The 23,617-nt window shown below is 42.6% G+C and overlaps 1 protein-coding gene across 1 annotated transcript in view; it reads left to right on the forward strand.

The window, feature by feature from the left end:
- LOC126260177 (uncharacterized) overlaps positions 1 to 22,020 on the forward strand; it is a 53,657-nt gene extending 31,637 nt beyond the window's left edge. Inside the window, exons 3-4 of the mRNA XM_049957440.1 lie at positions 1,774 to 2,007; positions 21,355 to 22,020. Coding sequence (XP_049813397.1) covers positions 1,774 to 2,007; positions 21,355 to 21,812 — 692 coding nt within the window. The 3' untranslated portion in view covers positions 21,813 to 22,020. The remainder of the gene's footprint in view (positions 1 to 1,773; positions 2,008 to 21,354) is intronic.
- The last annotated feature ends 1,597 nt before the right edge of the window (positions 22,021 to 23,617 follow it).

Genomic DNA, 23,617 nt, shown 5'->3' on the forward strand with positions numbered 1-23,617 from the left:
TAATGCGGCAACTACGTATCCAGCCCCTAGACAACAAAACCAGCGAAAACTTTCAATATTTCAACTCTGAGTCTGTGGGTGCGTAGTTGAGGGCCTCACCACACCATCAACATTTCATTTATGTTTTTGAAGGCCCGGAAGCTACTCTAAGAATGAAGGTCATCGAGTGAGAAAGAGGTTACTATCTTTACCGGGAGATGGCAGCACATATCAGACGAGAAAAGTACGATACCCTGTTTCATCAGAGTACCCTGTTTTATCAGACTCTCTGCTACTCAATGGACATACGTTGTGTTGTTCCAGCCGTCGCTCCAAAGACTCGTTCCATGCTGCTCTACATGTTTGTCCTGTGCAAGCTTCTTCATTTAACTACCACAACTCACATTCACTTGAGTCTTACTGTAGTCAAGCATTGCTCACTCTCTATTTCTACTCTCTACACTTCCCTATATTCCCGAATTATGTACTCCTTCATGCCTCGGGTTGTATCCCAGCATCTAACTCCATCTTTCCGTTAAGGTGTTGCATAAAATGACGTAAATCAAGATGAATGGCAGTGCTACAGTAGTGAGACGGAAGTCCCGGACGGCCTATATTAGATTAGATTAATACTAGTTCCATGGATCATGAATACGATATTTCGTAATGATGTGGAACGAGTCAAATTTCCCAATACATGACATAATTAAGTTAATTTAACAACATACTTAAGTTAATATAACATTTTTTCTTATTTTTTGTGTTTTTTTAAATAATTTTTTTTGTTTTTTTTTCTTAATTTATATCTAAAAATTCCTCTATTGAATAGAAGGAGTTGTCATTCAGAAATTCTTTTAATTTCTTCTTAAATACTTGTTGGTTATCTGCCAGACTTTTGATACTATTTGGTAAGTGACCAAAGACTTTAGTGGCAGTATAATTCACCCCTTTCTGTGCCAAAGTTAGATTTAATCTTGAATAGTGAAGATCATCCTTTCTCCTAGTATTGTAGTTATGCACACTGCTATTACTTTTGAATTGGGTTTGGTTGTTAATAACAAATTTCATAAGAGAGTGTATATACTGAGAAGCTACTGTGAATATCCCTAGATCCTTAAATAAATGTCTGCAGGATGATCTTGGGTGGACTCCAGCTATTATTCTGATTACACGCTTTTGTGCAATAAATACTTTATTCCTCAGTGATGAATTACCCCAAAATATGATGCCATATGAATGCAACGAGTGAAAATAGGCGTAGTAAGCTAATTTACTAAGATGTTTATCACCAAAATTTGCAATGACCCTTATTGCATAAGTAGCTGAGCTCAAACGTTTCAGCAGATCATCAATGTGTTTCTTCCAATTTAATCTCTCATCAATGGACACACCTAAAAATTTGGAATATTCTACCTTAGCTATATGCTTCTGATTAAGGTCTATATTTATTAATGGCGTCATACCATTCACTGTACGAAACTGTATGTACTGTGTCTTATCAAAATTCAGTGCGAGTCCGTTTACAAGGAACCACTTAGTAATTTTCTGAAAGATAGTATTGACAATTTCATCAGTTAATTCTTGTTTGTCAGATGTGATTACTATACTTGTATCATCAGCAAAGAGAACTAACTTTGCCTCTTCATGAATATAGAATGGCAAGTCATTAATATATATTAAGAACAACAAAGGACCCAAGACTGACCCTTGTGGAACCCCATTCTTGATAGTTCCCCAGTTTGAGGAATGTGCTGTTCTTTGCATATTATGAGAACTGCTCCCGGACTTCCGCAGGAGACCTGCGATTCTACCGCGTGGACGACGGCGGCGCGGCAGAGAGCGGACAGTCGGCAGGCGCGCTCAACTGCTCGTGCCTGCCCGACTGCCACATCTACGAGTACGGCGTGGACGCGCGCTACGAGGCCAACCCCGCCATACGGTCCGACGCCTACCTCGACGTCTACTACTCAGAGTCCGCCGCCGTCTTCTACCTGCGGGAGCTCACGTTCGACGCGGCGCAGCTCATCGGTGAGTTGGTTGGTTGGTTGGTTTGGGGAAGGAGACCAGACAGAGAGGTCATCGGTCTCATCGGATTAGGGAAGGACGGGGAAGGAAGTCGGCCGTGCCCTTTGAAAGGAACCATCCCGGCATTTGCCCGGAGCGATTTAGGGAAATCACGGAAAACCTAAATCAGGATGGCAGGACGCGGGATTGAACCGTCGTCCTCCCGAATGCGAGTCCAGTGTCTAACCACTGCGCCACCTCGCTCGGTTCATCGGTGAGTTCCCTATGGTATTACCCAAGCCACTTTTCTTCGGCTTACTGGGAACCAAGCTGAAGCACAGCTTTCATGGTCCTTGACCTGAAAACGAAATGAAAACATGTATGAGGTTCACTGTTTCTCAGCAAGATGGTCTTCACTTAAAGATAGGGTACATTTAAACCATCATATGAAGAGTTCTGAAGTGCCAAATCTCGCATTTTTTCATGAGGATCAAAACACAATATATCTGCTTCTGTACATAACGTATTTGTATCTATAAATTGGGAAGGTATCCCGATATCACAAAATTCTGCAGCTCGCATCACTGCGTAAAGTAATGACATAAATTAGAAATTAAGTATACTGTAAAAGAAAGTTCTAAGTGCTATACCAGGGAAGTAACTGGTTCTAAGTACTGTAGTGGTGTCTGACACCAAATGTAGTGCCGACTTCTGCCACCGAATGTATCAGGATGACCAAATGCAGCGGGAAGACACCAAATGTAGTGGATTGGTGCCAGGAGGTAGAATGTGCCATATTAAAACTCGGCGAGAACTTTCTAAATAATTTATTTGTTTCCAATACAGCGCCCCGTTCTCCTCGGTCCGAGTCACAGGCTCCCGCAGTGCTGAGGCCACTGCCCCAGCGACCCAGTGCAGCGCGCTGTTGTGTGTCGGCCTTGTAGGACCGCGTTGTCAGAGCCGCGCCGAAAGCCGGCTCACAAATTTTCCTCCAACATTCACTATGTGCCAATGAGAAAGAACTAGTGTGCAAAGGAGTGGAATACGGAAGTAGACCTACTACAGATGAAGAGATACACTTGGAATTCCCTGAAGAAGTGGATACTGCAACAAGAAATACCAGAGCAGTCAGTTCAATCGAAGAGGTGTGGACATCACTAAAAAGGGCACTCACAGAAGTTGGAAAGAGAAACGTGGGTACAAGAAAAAACCGAGGGTAACAGAAGACATACATCACTTGGTCGACGAAAGAAGGAAGTACAACAGTGAAATTCAGGAATACAGAAATGGATGTCACTTAGGAATGAAATAAATTGGAAGTGCAGGGAAGTTAAAGCGAAATGGCTACATGAAAAATGTGGAGAAATTGAAACACAAATGAATGTCGAAAAGTCAAAACAACCTTCGGTGAAATTAAAAAAGGCAAGGGTGGTAGCATTAACAGTGCAAGGGGAAAGCCACTGCTAAATGCAGGTGAAAGTGCGGATGGATCGAAGGAGTAAGTTGAGAGCCTTTATGAGGGGGGAGGGCTTATCTGATGACGCGAAAAAGAAAAAGTAGGCGTCAATAGGGAAGAGTAGGGGATCCTGTATTGGAATTAGAATTTAGCTTTGGTGGACTTAAAATCAAATAAGGCAAAAGCGGTAGATAACATTCCTTCCGAATATTTAAAATCTGTGGGGGAAGTGGAAACAAAACGATTGTTCACGTCCGTGTGTAGAATGTATGAAACTGGTGATATACCATCAGACTTTCGGAAAAACATCATACACACAATTCCGAAGATATAAAGAGCCGGTTAGTGCGAGAACTGTCGCACAATCAGCTTAAGGCTCATCCATGTTGCTAACAAGAATAACATACAAAAATGGGAAAGAAAATTGAGGATCTCTTAGACGACGAATAGTTCGACTTTAGGAATGGTAAGACACCAGAGAGGCTGTTCTGACGTTGTGGTTGATAATGGAAGCAAGACTGAAGATAAATCTACACACATTTATAGGATTTGTCGATCTGGAGGAACACTGTTCGACATTATAAAATGTTGCAATATGTTACAAATTCTGAGCAAAAGCTACAGAGAAAGACGGGCACTATACAATATTTACATGAACCAACAGGGAACAATAAAACTGGAGGAGCAAGAACGATGTGCTCGGATTAAAAAGTGTGTAAGACAAGGTCGTAGCCTCTCGTTGTCCCTGGTGTTCAGTCTATACTTCAAAGAAGCAATTACGGAAATAGAAGAAAGGTTCTTTAGTGGGACTCCCCCCCACTCCCCCCCCCCCCCCTCCACTACTCGTACTAAACCTCAAGAAATGTCTCAGTTCAGCTGTTATGTGGAGATGCTTTTGTAATTTTATGTCCCCTTGCAGAGCCTTCGTTAGGACCCTTCAGGATCACGTGCAGCTTGTTCTGCCCGTCTTCTTCCTTCCCAATACCTCTTCTTCTCTCGCTTCTTCTATTTCTTTCTTCTTATGTTAAGACACTTTCACTTTGGTGTCCGACCACCTGTGTCCATCCACCAAGCCTTTATACTGTCTACGTTTTACGTAATGAAGCAAGCAAAAGTTTTTTGTGCTGATTATTTTTACTCGGGATGCCATTATGGTGCGTTTACTTAAGAAACATCATAAAATAAACTTGTTCACAGTGATTATAGGTTATCAACAGTACGAGAGCATGGTATACCGCATGACTATATCGAATGGCATCCGTCCTACCGACTACTGCAGGCTGTGGTGCACTGTCTGTAACTTGAGCGTATAATCGGCATAGTAGGTATAAGACAGTACATCTTCGGTTATGCCGAAGTTATTCGTTTATTTATTAATGTCAACGTTTTCTGGCATTTAAAAATCCCTGAAAGATAGTATTTATAACCCGCTGACTCCTCCTATCGCATGAGTGGCAAAAGACAAATTTTGTTAGAAAATATTTAATAACAATTACTTGATTCCCGCCAGAATAAATGTATTCTTCCTACGAATCTCTTTGTTGACGTCACAAGTGATTTCTGCATCGGTACCACACACCACTGGACCTGAAAGTGCAAGACGGCCAACCGCCTCTGCTGGCCAACGTGGCAACAAACAGCTCGCTTCTTACTCCGTCTGTACTGCAGCGCAGTGCTGATACATTCACTTCATGTAGATGAAGTAGCAAAACCAGAAATAAAGTAAAATGCGCTATTAACTGCAAATAAGCGGTACCTTATAAGATGATTGATAAGGTGCGCCGATGACACTGATATCCTCAGTGAAGTGAAAAATTACAGGATCTGTTGAATGGAATGAACAATCTAATGGATCCAGAGTAAATCGGACAAAGACAAAGGTAATGAGATACAGCAGAAATGAAAATAGCGAGAACCTTAACATCAAACTTGATCACGAAGTAGACAAAGATACGGAATTATGTTACCTAGGCAACAAAATAAGCCGTGGTGTATGGAGCAAGGGGGACATGGAAAGCAGACTAGCACTGGCAAAAAGGGCACTCCTCGCCAAGTGAAGTCTGCTAGTATCAAACGTTCATCTTAGTTTGAGAAAGAAATTCCTGACAATGTACGTTTGGAGAAAATCGTTGTGTGGTAGTGTAACGTGCCCTGAAACATTTGAGATGTGGTGCTACACAAGAATGTTAAAAATTGGGTGGGCTGATAAGGTAAAGAATGAGGAGGTTCTACGCTGTATCACCGAGGAAAGGGATGTATGAAAGTCACTGACAAGAAGAAAGGGCAACATGATAGGACATCTGTAAAGACGTCAGGGAATAACGTCTATGGTACTAGAGGGAGATGTAGATGGTAAACACCATAGAGGAAGACAGAGACTCGAATATATCCAGCAAATAATTGAGGGTGTATGTTAAAGTGCTATTCTGAGATTAAAGGGTTGGCACAACAAAGGCACGTGGCATCAGTCTACTCAGAAGACTGATGGCTAAAAGAAAGTTGTTTAAGTGTCGTTAATACTGACGCACTGCGTTTTGTTTGGATTAACAAAATTAAATGCAAGAAAAAAAGTTTCTGTACTGACACACAACTTCAATCTTGGTATCAGGCGCTGCAAGGTTTACTGTAGAACTCACTGCCGAGGAATAAGTGGCAACCTCGTCAGTAGGTCTTTATGTTTTGCAACTGGCTTACATGACTGTGCTTTCAGATGAAGGGCGGCAGGCATATATCATCCATAGTCATACATCAGCCGTAGTCTTTCCTCTTTTGAATACATTCACATTTTTTCCATTCTAGTGTCTCACAGTAAAATTTTAATAGCTATTTGAGATGGATGACTATGTGACACTTTGATCATAACGCATTTGCAGGTCCTACAAACCAGCCTCGCAACAGTGAAAGTTAATCACTTGGCGACAGTGTTTTCAGCAGCACCTTTAAAACCAAAGAACTTAGTTTTATCTAATGGAATTACATGTAATGAGCTCATGAGTTTCGCTGGCTCAAGAATATTTTTCTTTTAATTTTGTGCAACAAACGGCTTACTCACCAGTTACGCTTTTCTATGAGTGTAAAATATATGTCGCACCTCAAAAATCAGTGCGCACTCATCAAAAACTTATATGTTCTCTCTTCAAATTATCCCAGACTAAATGGAGCAAATCTTGACGGACGGCACTCGGAACTCCAGAGGGAAGCACTGCTTGGGACAAAGAACTTGCACCATTTGGTGATGAATATTTCAAATATTTACTCCGCGATTTGACATTTGGAACAAGTCTAGGGACATGCAACAGATAGCCGAGGACACAATACCACTGAATAGCGTTTTCTGAAAAAATATTACACTTAAAACGTTTCATATTTCTACTTCGTATATACTTTTCAAGTCGCCAAACAGTGTGTGGTGCAGGGTACATTGTATAGCATATTTATTTTCCAGCTACCTGGTCTGCAGGCGGCGTTTGAGGTTTCCTGGTTACCCATAAATGAATAAGGAATGTAGTCGGATTGAATCGAACGATGCTGATGGAATTAGATTAGGAAATGAGACCCTGCATGCATGTTACTACTGTCAATTATGCTAATTCGAACCTCGATAAATCGAATTTCTCTACAACTGAACTAGAAATCGAATAAATACTATGTATTTTGGTACACTCGAAAAATCGAAGGCATTATCTTGAAAGAACGTCCGCAAACACTTTATAATTCGAAGTTAGCCGCTATTTAATATTCGTTAGTTCGAATAAACTCTTCAATTGTTTCATCATCAATTTCTTCACAGCAGTCCGTTGTTTACTCAAAAGATGACTGGTTTCTTTGCAAAATAACATTAGGATTTTCTTGCATTTTTTTCCGAAATTATATGTGCCTTTGGTCTGAAATGTTAAAATAAAATGAATAGTAGCTAATTTCTGATTCCCTTCGGAAAGAAATACGAATGTTATTCAAAATGTAACACTATTTTTTTTACTTTATTTTTGTAATCTTTACCCTTATTTTGACTTTTCCTTGCTTCAACCATGGCTAGTCAAACAGTCGTTAAGTCTAGCTGTCAATTATTAGACCTTTGTCTGAGGTTCCTTAAATTTCGAATTATCGAGAGTTGGCGGTATTTGTGCAGCAAAGGAAATGGCGATGACAGAAACAGAGAGGATATAAAATGCAGATCTACAACAGCAAGAAAAGAGTTCCTTAAAATGAGTCATTTTTACTTACTAATATAAATTTAAGTGTTAGAAAGTCTTTTATGAATTCTTTTGAGTGTAGTTTTGTACGGAAGTGAAATCCGGGCGATACACAGTTCAGAGAAGGAGCGAATAGAAACTTTTAAACTGTGGTGCTGTAGTAGAAAGTTAGAGATTAAATGGATAGATAGGATAACTAATGAGGTACTGAATCGATTTCAGGGAAGAGGAAATTTATGGAACTACTTGACTTGAAAAACGGTTCTGTTGATAGCATGCAGCCTGAGACATCACGGAATCGTGAATTTCTTAGTGGAAGGAAGTTTGGGGTGTAAAAACTTTGAGAGGGAGACCAAGCCCTAATTAAAGTAAGCAAATTCGAATGGATGTGGTTGCAACAGGTGAAGGTGCTTGCGCAGGAAGCAATAGCATGAAGAACTGCATTAAGCCAGTTTCCGAATTGAAGACCACAACAAGAACAAAGCAGAAGAACTATTTATTATTGTTCCAGTTTGGGAAAGCACGGACTCCAATTGAACAGGAGGGTTGCATGGTTAGAAAACTATTCTCGAACCCAATAAAACTGATGACAGTTTGTGGCAGAGTCTGATAGCTGACCTTCAGCGTAAGTAACTGTCGTTTGACAACATATCAGTAATCAATCACTGAAATCTCACAACCGTCAAGTTACTACCAGTAGATGCCTGCAGCGCTTTAAGAAAGAACGACCGTCTAAATCTATCCGAGGGAAAGGTAGATACTGTAATGAAATTTATCGGAAGAGTTATGAATTGTAATTCACTCACGAAGAAGCTTGTCCCACCAGTTTTTCATTACTTTTTATTGTATTCAGGTCCTTAGCAACTAGAATATAGAAAAGAAACAGATGATTCAGAGGTGAGCTGTTTGCTTCGTTACAAATTTATTTAGTCATCTCGAGAGCGTCACAATAATCTTCAACGAACGCGACTGAGAGACTCTACAAGGTAGGTGTTTCATGTCGCAGAGAGTCTTATTCTCATAAATTCCAAGTCTCAGTGCGAATCGAGTAACATGTTAACTGATATAAAATATATTTTATCAGATTCCAGAGAGGGACAGTCGGTAAGGAAGACCAATGTGCAGGAACTAAATTTTGATTCAAAGCATACTCTTCAACTGCAAAGGCATCTGAAATAATTAAGAAGGGATATTTCATTGCCAGACCTGATATAAGGTATTTCACTATCTGTTGATACGATGTGCAAGTCTTTTTTGCGTAAACGATGACCGCAAGCGAGACTCATAGCTAGCAGCTGCCTGCCACGGCCCAACCTGGCCGATGCTGGCACCGCATGCAGAGTCTTCTCTACTCCCTGTCGCAGGATGGATTTTGCGCTGACCATCGCCTAGTAACCACATACACTTAATCACTTTCACCACATGCTGCCTACAAATATTTTGTTTGTCCGAGAGAAATAACTATAATCTTGGAAGAGAGACCCAAAAATTTTCTTAAACAAGCGCACTATACAAAATATTTGTCACTTACTACTATGAAACACTGTCTCTAGCGTAGATAATGTCCACAATTCTGCTTGGTAGAGTCAACAGGTATTCCCATATCCAGCTGAAGCCATGACGATTGGATTCTAAAGAGCTATAAAATTCCCAGAGTGTTGTTTATTATGTTTCATCTACTGTTCCAAATAATCCCGTAGCCTACTTTTTCTATGGGAATAATATCGGGTAATTTAATGAACAGTCGAGGAGCTATATGGCTCCTGAGTCTTCTCCAAACCAGGAACGCAGGAATGTATTAATACAGCAATGCGAACAAGACTGTTGTCATCTTGGAAGACGGAAGTGTCCACAGCATACTCGTCGTAGGGAAATAGAAGAAAGGGCCGCACTTGGTCACCAAGAATGTAGAAATAAGCGTCCTGGTCCACATGTATAACAACATGAATGAGTAGGTCCGAGTCAGGAAACGAAAAAGATCCCAAAAACATCACAGAATTGCTAGCGACATGATCTACACCCTCCACACATGAAGAGGTTAATGCCTCACTGGGCGGGCGGTGCACTCGATATATTGCATCATTTAGAAAGTGGCAAAATAGCGACTCATGGGACCACACCAAACGCCTCCATTCAGCAACTATCCATTTTATGGGCTATTTGACCCGCTGAAGACGTGCTGCTTATTTGGTTCAATAGCTTTCACGAAGCACCCGGCTTCAGACGTCCACTGCATGTGGTTCACTTCACAGTGTCCCTTCGGAAACTGATTGAGATAGACGTCTATTCATCGGCAGCAGCAATTATTATCGGATGCAAAGGAATTACAGACGTTGGCTGCAAATGGGTATTGGTTTAAATCGACGGGGAAGGTTGAAAATTTGTTCTGGACAGGGATTCGAACCCGAGTCTTGCTTACCAGCCAGACGCTCTCACCACTAAGCCACCCGGACGCAGTGGTCATGGCAACTGCACGGACTACCACAGCACGCCTCCCGTCAGACCCAAACTCTCAAGTTATCCACACACTACTAATGTAGTGCCCCTCATTAATCGCTGCATTTCGCCGATTCCCATAAGAGTTCGAACCTGGTGTGCAACTGCACTGAAGAGATCGTTGGCCATCCTGACCTTAGTTACATATATTTGGTGTCTGTTGTTTCGGACATAAATATTGTCAGGTTTAGCACAACTGTCATTGAAGAGACGTGATGCCTGTATCTGATCACCGCCCGTTTACTTTTGGAAACACAGCTTGCTACTTCCCACGTTTCCTAGTCCAGTCCCGAATGGTTTGCAGGATGAATGACTGCTGCTAAGCGTACGTCTAGGCTCGAATCTCTCAATTTCTTCTTTCATAGTCGTTTGTCGAGGTATACAAAGGAGAAAGAAATGTATTACTTGAATATTATAGAAGCGTACACGTTCGGAAGTTTAACATTAAACCACACTGTGATGAAGAACACTTCTCTTGCAGCGTCTGCAGTGGCTGAGCTCCTCTGTGACGTTTTCGCGCTTATTAAATGAATCTGTAACGAAACGAGGCGCTCTTCTTTGAATATTCTCTATTTCCACTATCAACGCTGTCTGATACGGACCCCACACTGACGAGTAATATTCAGGTATAAATCAAACGAGAGTCTTTTTAACCTACCACTTTTGAGCGTGGACTACACATCCTGAGTATTCTTCCACTGAATCCACTGAATCCTGCAATTAGTTTTATGTGGTCATTCCTCTTTAAACAGCACCGTACGCATACTCCTAGATATTTTATTGTTTGACTGCTACCAGTGATTGTTATACAATCATACAATCTGCCTATTTATGGCCAACACCTTAAATTATTTATGTCGAGAGTCAACTGCCAGTCCCTGCACCAAGCGTCGATCTGCAGGTCTCCCTACATTTTGGTACAATTTTCTAACGTTGTGACATCTCTGTACACAACAGCATCATCGGCAAAAGGCCTCATGGAACTTCCGATTTTATTCACACGGTCATTTATATACAGAATAGTCAGAAATAATATGAAAAGCTTGAAAGGGCGTTGCAGTGGAGGTTGTGGTGAGAAATAGTTGTCAAGAGAGAACATTTGATATGTTGCACCATTTCCGAATTATCTAGCACTGGAGTTCGCCAATTAGCTCGTTGCTCGCGTTAAACTGCGATAATGCACAGACATTTCTGGGTCTGTCAGTTATCACTTGTTCAAATGCTCATTACCATTTAAAAATATACCTTTTTCGGAAGTGGTAAATTTAGTTAGGTGAGCAAAAACTACGTTTATTCCTTTAGAGGAAACCTAACGAAGAACACGTCTGGCGAAACCGTCTCTGGCAGGTTGCTTGAATTTGAGCTCGCGATGACATGATTGGCTAACTTCAATGCTAAATAACTCGCAAACTGCGCGACGGATGGAATTTTTTTCTCAACAGTTATTTGTCAAATGGTTCAAATGGCTCTGAGCGCTATGGGACTTAACATCTGAGGTCATCAGTCCCCTGGAACTTAGAACTACTTAAACCTTACTAACCTAAGGACATCACACACATGCATGCCCGAGGCAGGCTTCGAACCTGCGACCGTAGCGGTCGCTCGGTTCCAGGCTGTAGCGCCTAGAACCGCTCGGCTACAGCGGCCGGCAATTATTTGTCAACACAGCCTGCCCTGCAACACCCTTATAGTATTTTCAGACTGTTTCTGAACACCCTATATACTCTCTGAAGTAATGGTGCTGTAACCGTCGCTTGGGGTACACTCGAAGTTACTTTCACGTCAGAAGATTTTTCTGAGTAGAGAATGACATGCTACGTTCAGTTTGCTAGAAATCTTCATGTCTATCAGGGAGCTGATCTGATATTTCCTACGCTCTCATTTTGTTCCTTAGGCGTCAGTGTGGAACTGTATCGAACGCCTTCAGGAAGTAGATGAAGCCTTCCGAAAGTAAATGAACACGACGTTAAGATGGGCAGCAGTATCTACAGGGTACAGCGCGGTAAATGCTGGTTTTATCCTTAGGATAATTTAGGTTAAGTAGTGTGTAAGCTTAGGGACTGATGACCTTAGCAGTTAAGTCCCATAAGATTTCACACACATCTGAACGGCTTTTTTTAAAAAAAAAAAAAAAAAACTCCTGCAGCATAGTTAAGTTCAAGTGGCTCTAAGCGCATGGGACTTAACATCTGAGGTCATCAGTCCCCTAGACTTGGAACTACTTAAACCTAACTAACCTAAGGACATCACACACATCCATGACAGAGGCAGGATTCGAATCTACGACCGTAGCAGCCGCGTGGTTTGAAACGCCTAGAACCGCTCGGCCACAGCGGCCGGCCATACTTAAGTAACGATCCGAAATCACAGTTACAGTACGAAGATTTTCGTGGAAAAAGTCAGAGCCAATGAAGCCTACTCGTGATATGGCGCACCACACAGGGGTCTCTGGTGTATTTTCCTGGGATTCGTGTCGCTCCAGTACAGCATATTCTGTTTGTTTACACAATCACTGAGGTGAAAATGTACCTCATCAGAAAAGAACACATTTGCGTGACGGGGTATGGTTGCAAGCATCTCTTCATTAGATGTTCTCCGCGTTAAATAACCCCGTACTGACAATTGTTGGACCACGCACATTTTACATGGGTGGAGAGAACGTCTTGAAATGCCAAGAGCAAGTGCGTGTTTCCGAGCTAATCATTTCGAAGATTGCAGTACTGCTGCTCTAACTCGTTCGACAGTTTGTGGTGTTGTAACGCTTCTCTCAGGTCCTCTTCGTATAGATGACACATTCCCTATTGTTCTGAATGCACTTACCCAAATTAAATTCAGTCCCGTCCAGGAACACGCCCGCGTGGGGTACTGCAAATCGCAAATGAAAAGCACGCTGCACTGCAATGAGCGAGTGGGAATTCGAGAAATACACTTCGACACAAAATGAGCGCTCTTCACGAGTCCACTGCATTTTCGAAATTGAACAACAATTGTATACAAACTCCCGTCGGTCACTATGGACCACGCCCACTCACCCCTCTATTCGACCAACAGTGTCGCTACAACGTGAATTCAAAAGCACTTTACCGCGCTCCACTCTGTATTATCTCTTAGGTCTCGTGGATGATAAGACCGAGCTAGGTTTCGCACGATCGTCATTTTGGAAACCCGTATTGTTTTCCACACAGGAGATTTTCGGTCTTCATAAATGCCGTAATACGGAGCATAAAAAGTCCACGTTCTGGCCTCGTGTCATCCTGCCAGTGACGTTATGCGGATGCGGTATAAAGGAGCATTGGATCGGCACATCTCTCTCGCAGTCGTTTTCGGCTTTCTTGGCCTTGGAGCCGGTACATATTCGTCAAGCAGCTCGAACATTGGTTTCACTAGGCTGAATGTACGAGTACAGCGTGTCTGTCCCCTCACAAAGGAGATTTCGTGTTCTGACGCTTTCAGTAATTTCTTTCCCACTGCTTATACCATAAATTAAACCAGAGTAAGCAATGAGCAATATGACCAAGTGTTAATTCTCCGTAAATGAAATTCCTGTTGTATTTATATGTCATCAAAACTTGATTTCGAGTTCATTCGTTTTGAAAATAGAAATGTACAGTTAACTTAGCCACAAGCCGAAATGAAATGAGTTTATTACGAAAAACTGCAAGTGCTTTGTGCGCATTCGCATTCCTTGCAGTAAGCGTACGTCATTGCGCTGAGTGCTACTCCCGCGCTCAAGAGCAAATTTTAATTACTTCAATGACTAAAAATAGCACTGAATAAGAATCAATGTCACCGTGGTGGTACAGGGAAATGATAATGTTGCCGTCCTTACGAGCGACCGTTTCATCAGTGAAGAAGTAGTAGAGACCGGTAGATGCTTGCTCCAAAGTCTAACAATATTACGTTCTCCATGTAGGAAATTCAACTCACTACAATCCCTCCGCACTTTGCAGGTGACTGTTACCGCCTGTAACAAACAAAATTTCGACAGGATACTTTCCTTCAGTTTAACACTGCTCAATGTGTTGGTCAACCTGATCCTCCATTATGTCGTGTTCATTTCTTCCATCAAAGGTTATTGCCTCACACATACGCCCACCTTAACAAAACGTAATGTGATTAAGAAGAAATATAGTGATTCTATCATTGAAAGAGTTTTTGGACGTTTTCATTCTATATACTTCGTAAATAGTAAAAGAAAGCATTCGTTTGTGTAAAAGCTCGAGCCGGTAATAACTGAATCTATATTTGCTAGCGGTTTTAATTTAGCTACTCATTCTGAGGCACCATGAAATATTTTTATGTTGTCTCATGATGACTGATAGTAAATAAAGCTTTGTTTATTAGCAGCTCATAGTGTTACAAAAAAAAAAAACTTTCATCTGCCTTTAGTTTACGTTCACCCTTAGTGATTTTGGCAACTCAAACAAAGCGGGTACTACGATTGCGTGTTACACAGAGTGAAGAAACATTCCAGGACTCTTTCACAGTGTGATTCCTTGCATGCTAATATTGCAAAAACGTCTCTGGCAAAATTTCAGTGGTGGCTCTGAGCACTATGGGACTTAACATCTGAGGTCATCAATTCCCTAGAACTTAGAACTACTTAAACCTAACTAACCTAAAGACATCACACACACCCATGCCCGGGGCAGGATTCGAACCTGCGACCATAGTGGTCGCACGGTTCCAGACTGAAGTGCGTAGAACCGCTCGGCCACACCGGCCGGTCAAAATTTCAGTCTACCTGTATTTTCGGTAGGAAACGGACGCCAAAACTGGCAGTTTGGCACTAATGTAACCATAGCTTCATTCAGTACACCAGAGCCCTGCTGCTAATTTAGTTCAGTGGATAGAGTTTTGCGAACACACGAGGTAGAGAGTTAGATTCTGGATCTAGGTGTTCTTTCATATTATTCGTTACATTTATTCTGCCAAATTCTACTTTAGTATACACTTTTTCGTGAACCGTATACGTCTCGCAGCCACAGTTTTTTTAACAGTGAACGTAATTGTCATAGGTCAGACACATAAGTCAAATAAAAATTACGTGTCTTAGGATGGAGATAGCTGCAAAACCTATCAGTATGGAGTGTTAAGAAAACATACTACATCCAATATCAGTGGCTAGACGTAGCGCGTAATCAACTTCCTTAAATATTATAAACACACCATCAGTGATAGAATATCGTTCACAAAACATACGTTATCATGAAAGCTGATTCTCAATGCGACCTCCCTACATCTCCAAACTCGCTGTATCACGTTTCTCTGCATCCGCAGTTACAAGAGTCGCATAGAAGCTTGTAACCAGTGCACCCACTGCCTTTGGGGAATTGGTATAAACGTGTTTCTTTTTGAAATACCTCAACAGTAAGGAATCCAGGGGATTTAGGTCACAGATGGGTTAAGAAACAATATATACTACAGTATTATTGGGTTGAACTAAATTTGCAAATAAAAATAAAATAAATCCGAAAACAGGATTCGAACCATCCACCTTCAGTATTATAATCAAGAAACTCTATCCACTGCACTAAATTTGCAACAGTGTTTCACTGTACTGAATGAAGCTACACTGGTGTGCAAAACGTAAGGACGAAAGTAAATGTCCTGTCATGTATGACTGCCAAGTAACATCTCGATAAAACTTGGACCAAATATAGAAAGAAATTGTACAGTGTAGTACGTAAAGTAACAAAGAAATGCGCAATGAGGCGAACAGAAATTACACTTTTATTCAAATACAATAATTACGCTGTAGTCACCGCGATTTGTGATGGTCCCCTGGACATTACAAAAGACAGGATACGGTTCATGTCACCACGGACAGCAATACATGATCCGCAACGAGCTCCCATGCGCAAACAAGGCTGGTGAGGGTTTTTTGGTAGGGTGTTTTATTCTGTCACCAGCGCGGTTCACAAGTACTGGATGGTCGTTGGTGCATGTGGACGCGCGCAGTACGTCTCCCCAACGCAACCCCTACCTGCTCGATGTAATTTAAGTCGGGGGAACGGGCAGGCCAGTCTATTCGCCAAATATCGTTTCGTTCAAAGAACTCCGCTTCCTGAGCAATTCGATGCGGTCGCGCATTGTCGTCCATAAAAATGAAGTCGGGACAGAATGCACCATTGAAAAACACAGCTGGGGAAGGAGTACAGTGTCGCAATAATCTTGACGAGTGAGTGCAGCGTGTTCACAGATTTGGAGGCCAGTATGCTCATGCAACATTGTTCCTCCCCACACCATAACAACTAGACCTTCACAACGATCATATTCAACAGTGCTGGACGTTATGTCATATGGCGAGAGGTGGGAACGTGTAATGCACCCAAGAACAGACGTGATCGTCTTGGTGGTCCAGGAGTTCTCGTGTGGGCAGGCATAATTTTGCATGGGGGTGCTGACCTCCAGAGCTTTGAACACAGTACATTCACCGGTCAACGCTACTGTCATGCTGTACTTCTCGCCAATGTGCGACTTTTAGTTGTGCATTTGGCCCCGACCTCATTTTTATGGATGACATTGCGCGACCGAATCATCCTGTGCAGGTGAAGGAGTCATTGGTACAAGAGGGTTTTCTGAGAATGCACTCCCCCGATCGTTCTCCCAACTTAACTTCCGTCGAGCACATGTGGTACACTTTGGGGAAAGGTATTAAAGTTCGTCCGCATACACCAGCTACCGTCCAGCAGTTGTCATCAGTCGCTGGTGGAGGATCGGAACGCCCGACCACAAGAACTCCTTACAGACGTTGTTGCCGCATGAGAGCACATTGCAGATCATGCGTTTCTGTCCGTGGTGATCAAACCCTCTATTAACAACCATGTCTCACCTTTTGTAAGTGAGCCATGTGCAGCTCGCGTTGATGTCGTTCATAGCTTGGAATCTTGCAGTAGCGATAGTGGCGTCTCGTTTTCTTAATGTGTTCACTGGCGCCACTACGTTTGTTCGCCTTGTCTGTCCATGAGTGGCAGCAGCAGCGCTTATCGGTAGCGCGTACTGTGGTAACATCTTTGGAGCGGCCTCTAGTATTTCCGGGTCGTCGTATGTCGAGCGAGTGGAGTTGGGACGGAGCAGCAGTAAGGTCCGGACAGCCAGTACTCGCCCGACCGCTCGCAACATACATGCACTGTCCGATGGAAGGATGTGGTCGCGAGAGTGCGTGATATTCTAGTAGTGCAACTTTCACCTGTGCGTGTGTATGTGTGTGTGTGTGTCCTCGTGGCAATAAGTTGTCAGTCGACGATTTATACTGGTATCTTTCCCGCGCCTGTCTTGAGTAGGGACGACCGTTGGTTGGTCATTCAGTCAGTCGTCGTAGCGGACGACGTGCATTTGGTCTTCCGACCGCTTCTGGCTTTGTCCGTGTTGTTTCACAGTGATTGATTTTAGTGTTGTGTCTAGACCATACTGCCTAGACACAATGCTGTAGCCGACAGGGCACGCAAGGCTAACGCAGACGGGCGTGAAGTCTGGAACATGAGACTTATAAATGAATAAGAAGAAAAGTACGTAGATGCTTGTTACTTAACTTTTAATTAGTCCTTGGAATACGTCTCTCTTGAATATTAGTAAGCTATAGGCACTGATACAAATGGCGCCTTGCTAGGTGGTCGCCAGTTAACTTAGCAGAGGGCTATTCTACTGTCTATCTCTCGGCAAATGAGAGCAAGGCTTAGCACGTCCAATCGCTAGCTATGTTGTCCGTACAACTGGGGACGAGGTCTCCTCAGTCTCTCGAGACCTGCCTTGTGGTGGCGCTAGGTTTGCGATCCCACAGTGGCGACACGCGGGTCCGACATGTACTACAGGACCGCGGCCGATTTAAGTTACCACCTAGCAAGTGTGGTGTCTAGCGGTGACACCACATTTAGTATTGTGAGTTGTTGGTGGAATTGTTTTCCCGGATCCGTGTGTATCTTGTGGTTTTGAATCAGCAGTTATTTTAATGCTGTCTGCGTACTGGATTTGGGGGAGTTGCGAACGGACATCAGTCGGTTGGGGCGCAGCAGCGAGCAGGTCCGTGCAGCGCGATGGCAAGGCGGGGCCGCTGGTGGCGTGTTGCCACTGTCGGGTGGAATATGGGTAGCTGTGAGAGCGACGACTTCGTTGCACACCGAACCCTTGACGTTTGAGTGAAGAGATAACTGCTAATGTAACCTTGACAATTCTGAGATCTCGCCTTCGGTCGGTGAGTTGTTGCTCCCAGGGCCGCTGAGCCCGGCGGCAACGAATGAAGTGTTTCAAGGTGGTGAAATATGGCAGCCGTCTTTCTCTATTTGTTATTCATCATTGAATTTAGTATTATTCTTATTAGTGAAGTGCAACCAGCGGTATTTTCTGCCTTGTGGCCGCTAACGCTCCAGTTACCTGCCCTGGGCGTTAGTGTACTTTTCCGGCAGTGTACATTTCCTCGTCGTGTTCATGCTGTCCGACACAGCGTGTAGTTTGACAGTCTCTTGTACAGTACTCTGCATTTTTTTGACGTCTACTTTGGTTCTAGTGTTTCCTTCAGCCTTGGGTGTTTTCTGAAGACGTAGTGCTGTCTGTCTCTTCGCCCTTGCCTAAAAATATTCCATCGTTATACCGGTGATCGGACGTTAGGCGGATTGGTTAGTCGGTCGGTCGGTGCTTAAGCTGCCCGTAGTTGAGTTGCCATCCTGTTACGTGAGTACAGCTCTTGGCTGCCTGTCTCACCTTAGCTTATGTTTGAGTTACCTTCCCAGGCCGACCCTTGGAACACTTGCTGAGAACCGCTTGTCCTGATTCCTTAGATTATGTTGTTTGTTTTAAGGATATTTGTAATTTTCTAATTATTGTTTGCGTGGCCCTCAGCCGAGCAATAATTACACTTATTTCATAATAAAGCCTTCAGTGCTGTTACAATAAGTTTTTTTAAAGCAAATTTGTTTTAAAGGCAAGGTATCTGTTCAGATGTGTGCTATTTGGAATTGTTTTCCTGACTTATAATTCAGGCCTTCAGCCGTTTGTTATTTGGAATTGTTTGTGGCCTTCAGTCGAGTTTAAAACGAAGTATTTATCTTAATATGTGCTGACTTCCTATTAGGCCTTCAGCCATTTCGGCCCTAAAATTGTGGAATTCAGTCGTCATACAGTCAATTGTGTTTTTTTAAGAGATTTCTTTAAATAAAGTTTACGTATTTGTTGTGCAAGCGGGAGTAACTGATTCGACCCCGTCCACAATTGTAATCTTATCCTGCCCCATCCTGAGAAACCAGCTCTCAGTAATGTCTAGCGGAACATAATAAATCGCAGTGATTTCAGCGTAATTATTGTTTTGAATAACAGTGTCATTTCTACTCGCCTCCTCGTGTATTTCCTTCAGTTACCTTCTGTACTATACTCTAGCAGTTCCTTCTATCTGTGGTCAGAGTTTCATGGAGCTACGTTACTTAGCTGTGACACATGCAAAAATTACATTCGTTCTTAATTTTTGCACAGTAGTATGCTTTCGTGTGCCAACGGTCTTGCCACAGTGGTAACACCGGTTCCCGTCAGATCACGGAAGTTAAGCGGTGTCGGGCTGGGCTGGCACTTGGTTGAGTGAGCGTCCGGTCTGCCGAGCGCTGTTGGCAATCGCGGTGCACTCAGCCCTTGTGAGACACACTGAGGAGCTACTTGATTGAGAAGTAGGGCTCCGGTCTCGGAAACTGACATACGGCCAGGATAGCTGTGTGCTGACCACGTGCCCTTCCATATCCGCATCCAGTGACGTCTGAAGGCTGAGGATGACACGGCGGCCGGTCGGTACCATTGGCCTGTTCTGGAGGAGTTTAGTTTTAGTTTTAGTATGCTTTCGTACACGTGCTTTTAATGTTGTCTAATTTTCATTATTTGACGCCCATTTTCCACGGTAAAAATGTGACATTTCTTTTTCATTAGCCGGCAATCAATCACATTGTAAAACCCGTATGCGTGAAGTTTTTTTCACCTAAATCTACATCTACATCTACATTACTACTCTGCAATTCACATTTAAGTGCTTGGCAGAGGGTTCGTCGAACCACAATCATACTATCTCTCTACCATTCCACTCCCGAACAGCGCGCGGGAAAAACGAACACCTAAACCTTTCTGTTCGAGCTCTGATTTCTCTTATTTTATTTTGATGATCATTCCTACCTATGTAGGTTGGGCTCAACAAAATATTTTCGCATTCGGAAGAGAAAGTTTCTGACTGAAATTTCGTAAGGAGATCTCGCCGCGACGATAAACGTCTTTGCTGTAATGACTTCCATCCCAATTCGCGTATCATAACTGCCACACTCTCTCCCCTACTACGTGATAATACAAAACGAGCTGCCGTTTTTGCACCTTTTCGATGTCCTCCTTCAATCCCACCTGGTAAGGATCCCACACCGCGCAGCAATATTCTAACAGAGGACGAACGAGTGTAGTGTAAGCTGTCTCTTTAGTGGACTTGTTGCATCTTCTAAGTGTCCTGCCAATGAAACGCAACCTTTGGCTCGCCTTCCCCACAATATTATCTATGTGGTCTTTCCAACTGAAGTTGTTCGTAATTTTAACACCCAGGTACTTATTTAATTGACAGCCTCGAGAATTGTACTACTTATCAAGTAATCGAACTCCAACGGATTTCTTTTGGAACTCATGTGGATCACCTCACACTTTTCGTTATTTAGCGTCAACTGCCTCCTGCCACACCATACAGCAATCTTTTCTAAATCGCTTTGCAACTGATACTGGTCTTCGGATGACCTTACTAGACGGTAAATTACAACATCATCTGCGAACAACCTAAGAGAACTGCTCAGATTGTCACCCAGGTCATTTACATAGATTAGGAACAGCAGAGGTCCCAGGACGCTTCCCTGGGGAACACCTGATATCACTTCAGTTTTACTCGATGATTTGCCGTCTATTACTACGAACTGCGACCTTCCTGACAGGAAATCACGAATCCAGTCGCACAACTGAGACGATACCCCATAGGCCCGCAGCTTGATTAGAAGTCGCTTGTGAGGAACGGTGTCAAAAGCTTTCCGGAAATCTAGAAATACGGAATCAACTTGAGATCCCCTGTCGATAGCGGCCATTACTTCGTGCGAATAAAGAGCTAGCTGCGTTGCATAAGAACGATGTTTTCTGAAACCATGCTGATTACGTATCAATAGATACCTTGTATAATGTGATTTTTGAAAGCATAACACGAAGACTGTGAGCAATGTCGTGCGTTTGCAGTGTCATTCGGCGGCATCCTGAGCCTGTTCCTAGGGGTGAGTGTGCTGTCCCTGGCTGAGGTGCCGCACTTCGCGCTGCGGCTGGTCACGGCGATGTACCACGGCAGCGGGTCCACCACCGCCAATGCCACCACAGCAGAGCACCAGTCAAAATCCGTGTGGGTCACCACGGCACCGGGTCGCCGACGCCCCACTGTCTCTGACCATCCCTGGAGCACAGTGTCGGGGCCTAAGCTCCACGTACCGCGCGACACGGCGAGCATCGCTGGCAGCAAGCACCGCCTCCGGACACGCAAAGGCACAAAATGGCTCGGGCGAAAGTCCCCGCAATTGCCGCTCTTCAGGGGCGCTCTGCGGCTCAAGAGCGGGAAAATTGCGGCAGTTGCCGCTCCACAGGAACACTCCGACACTGAAACGGCGCTGGCGCAGTGGAGGGTGAGCGACGCCGCCCGGTGGTGAAGTTCTGGAATCACAACAGCTGCGAGTCACGGTCAGGCAGTTGTCCGGTCATCTATTGTAGGCCTCGTGCGACCTACAGGTATCAGGAATAAACTCTAGAGGAGCCGAAGGACTGACTTTACGATAAAACTCAATCCAATGCTTGTCTGTATCCTAATCAAAACTGAGATAGTATTCCAAGTGCAATAACCTCACTGTAAAAATGCCATTAAGCAACAACAAAATAAGCAACAACAAAAAAGAATAATTCTGTTCTTTCTGTAACTTGCATATATTAAATTACTTTTATGGTTTATAGTCACCTTCAGTCACGAAAATAAGTCTTTTGATAAACTACTCGATGCATTTCGGTTTCCGCAGATCTGTCTTGAGGTGTTCATTGTACTTCAGGTAACTGTTATTGTAGTAGAGTTAGATTTCAGGCATTACGAAGTGATTAAAGCATCGGGTTCCTGGTACAGTATCATTAACATTCGAGAAGGGACTCATGTGGTCCTTCATAGCTCCTGAAATTAACCGATGTAATGGCTTTTTCGTGACTGAGAGCTGCTTCTGTATGAATTTTTATAAAAATATAAGTAACATAGGACACAGGACTTGGGAAAACATTGTTCTGCAGCAAAAGACACTAATACACTATATGATCACAATTATCTGGATACCTAATAAAGGACGTTAATACGGGATGTTCCACTGTTGGCTTTAGATTAGATTCGATTAATTATTCATTCCATAGACCCATAAACGAGGGAATCCTCCTGTGTGTGGAACAAGTCAGATAAACACATTATAAAAATGTAATTAGAAAAATTTGAGTTTCATTAATTTTAATGATCCTCAGTCAATAAATAGTAAAATTATGTACATGAATTAAATTTAAACTTCTAATATTTACAGGTTTAATACTTACATCTGCTTTCATTAAATCCATCACTCAGACATTTGGTAGTTTCTTGGCTATTACAACCAAGTATTGTCAAAAATTAAAGTAAATTATTCATTTCAGTGATTCTCAGTTAAGAGCAGTCAGATTATGTACAAGATTTAAAATTAAATTTGCACCATTTAGAGACTTAACACTTACATCTACTTTCCATACATCCATCATTCACACAGTAGGTACTTACTTCGCTGTTGCAACCAAGTATTGTCAAAAATTAAAGTATAATAAATTTTCATTAAAATGGTCTATTGCACTTGTTGAGAAACTCATGGATGGAATAGAAGCAGTTGGCCACCAAAAATTCTTTTAAATTATGTTTAAATTCTTAATGGTTGCTGGTAACTTATTGAAAATATGCGTTGCTGAATACTGAACTCCTTTCTGGGCAAGAGTAAGTGATTTTAAATCTTTATGTATATTGTTCTTATTCCTGGTATTGATACTGCGTACTAAGCAGTTAGTTGGAAAAAGAGATGTATTATTTACAACAAACTTCATTGAGGAATAAATATACCGAGAAGCTGTGGTTAATATGCCCAATTCTTTGAATAGGTTTCGACATGATGTTCTTGGATTTACACCACTCATTACTCTTATTATACGCTTCTGTACTCTAAAAATTTTATCCTGTTTGTGGAGTTACCCCAAAATATGATACCATATGACATAATGGAGTGAAAATAAGCAAAATATGCCAGTTTTTTTAAAAATATTTATATCTCCTATGTCTGACATCATTCGCATTGCAAACACAGACTTGTTTAGGTGCTTTAGCAGTTCGTTAGTATGTTGCTCCCAACTGAATTTATTATCAAGTTGTAATCCCAAGAATTTTACACTCTCAACTTCTCCTATTTCCATG

This window comes from Schistocerca nitens, chromosome 5 (assembly GCF_023898315.1).
Source record: "Schistocerca nitens isolate TAMUIC-IGC-003100 chromosome 5, iqSchNite1.1, whole genome shotgun sequence".
NCBI lineage: Eukaryota > Metazoa > Arthropoda > Insecta > Orthoptera > Acrididae > Schistocerca > Schistocerca nitens.